At 58.7% G+C, this 424-nt stretch overlaps 1 protein-coding gene across 1 annotated transcript; it reads left to right on the top strand.

Moving 5' to 3' along the window:
- The first annotated feature begins 6 nt into the window (after positions 1-6).
- Positions 7-235, top strand: CCDC167 (coiled-coil domain containing 167). Its single transcript, XM_081811444.1, has one exon. The coding sequence runs from the start codon at positions 10-12 to the stop codon at positions 217-219; it is 210 nt and encodes a 69-aa protein (XP_081667570.1). The 5' UTR covers positions 7-9; the 3' UTR covers positions 220-235.
- The last annotated feature ends 189 nt before the right edge of the window (positions 236-424 follow it).

A 424-nucleotide genomic window follows, 5' to 3' on the forward strand; every position in this document is an offset into this window, starting at 1 on the left:
GCAAGTAACATGACCAAAAAGAAGCGGGAGAATCTGGGCGTCGCTCTAGAGATCGATGGGCTGGAGGAGAAGCTGTCGCAGTGTTGCAGAGACCTGGAGGCTGTAAACTCCAGGCTCTATGGGGCGGAGCTGAGCCCAGAGGCCAGGAAGTCTCTGGAGAAGGAGAAAAACCACCTGATGAGCAAAGCCTCCAACTACGCGTCGCTGGTTCCTGCTTAGCTGGGTGTCCAGCAGGGGGCAAGACCGGAAGCACCGATGGCATGGCCCCAACCTGTACCTACTCCAGTGTCGGGCCTAAAAAGTCCCAGCTGCCCTGAGTTTCTAGTTGGCCAGATGAGACCCCCTGCAAGGATGAGTACCATGAAGCACCCCACGCCCACCCCCCACCGGCAGTGACAGGCCAGAGGACTCACCTGGTGATGCC

The sequence above is a fragment of the Leptonychotes weddellii genome, unplaced genomic scaffold (genome assembly GCF_054177405.1).
Source record: "Leptonychotes weddellii isolate Sample4059 unplaced genomic scaffold, ASM5417740v2 HiC_scaffold_76970, whole genome shotgun sequence".
In the NCBI taxonomy this organism is placed as follows: Eukaryota; Metazoa; Chordata; class Mammalia; order Carnivora; family Phocidae; genus Leptonychotes; species Leptonychotes weddellii.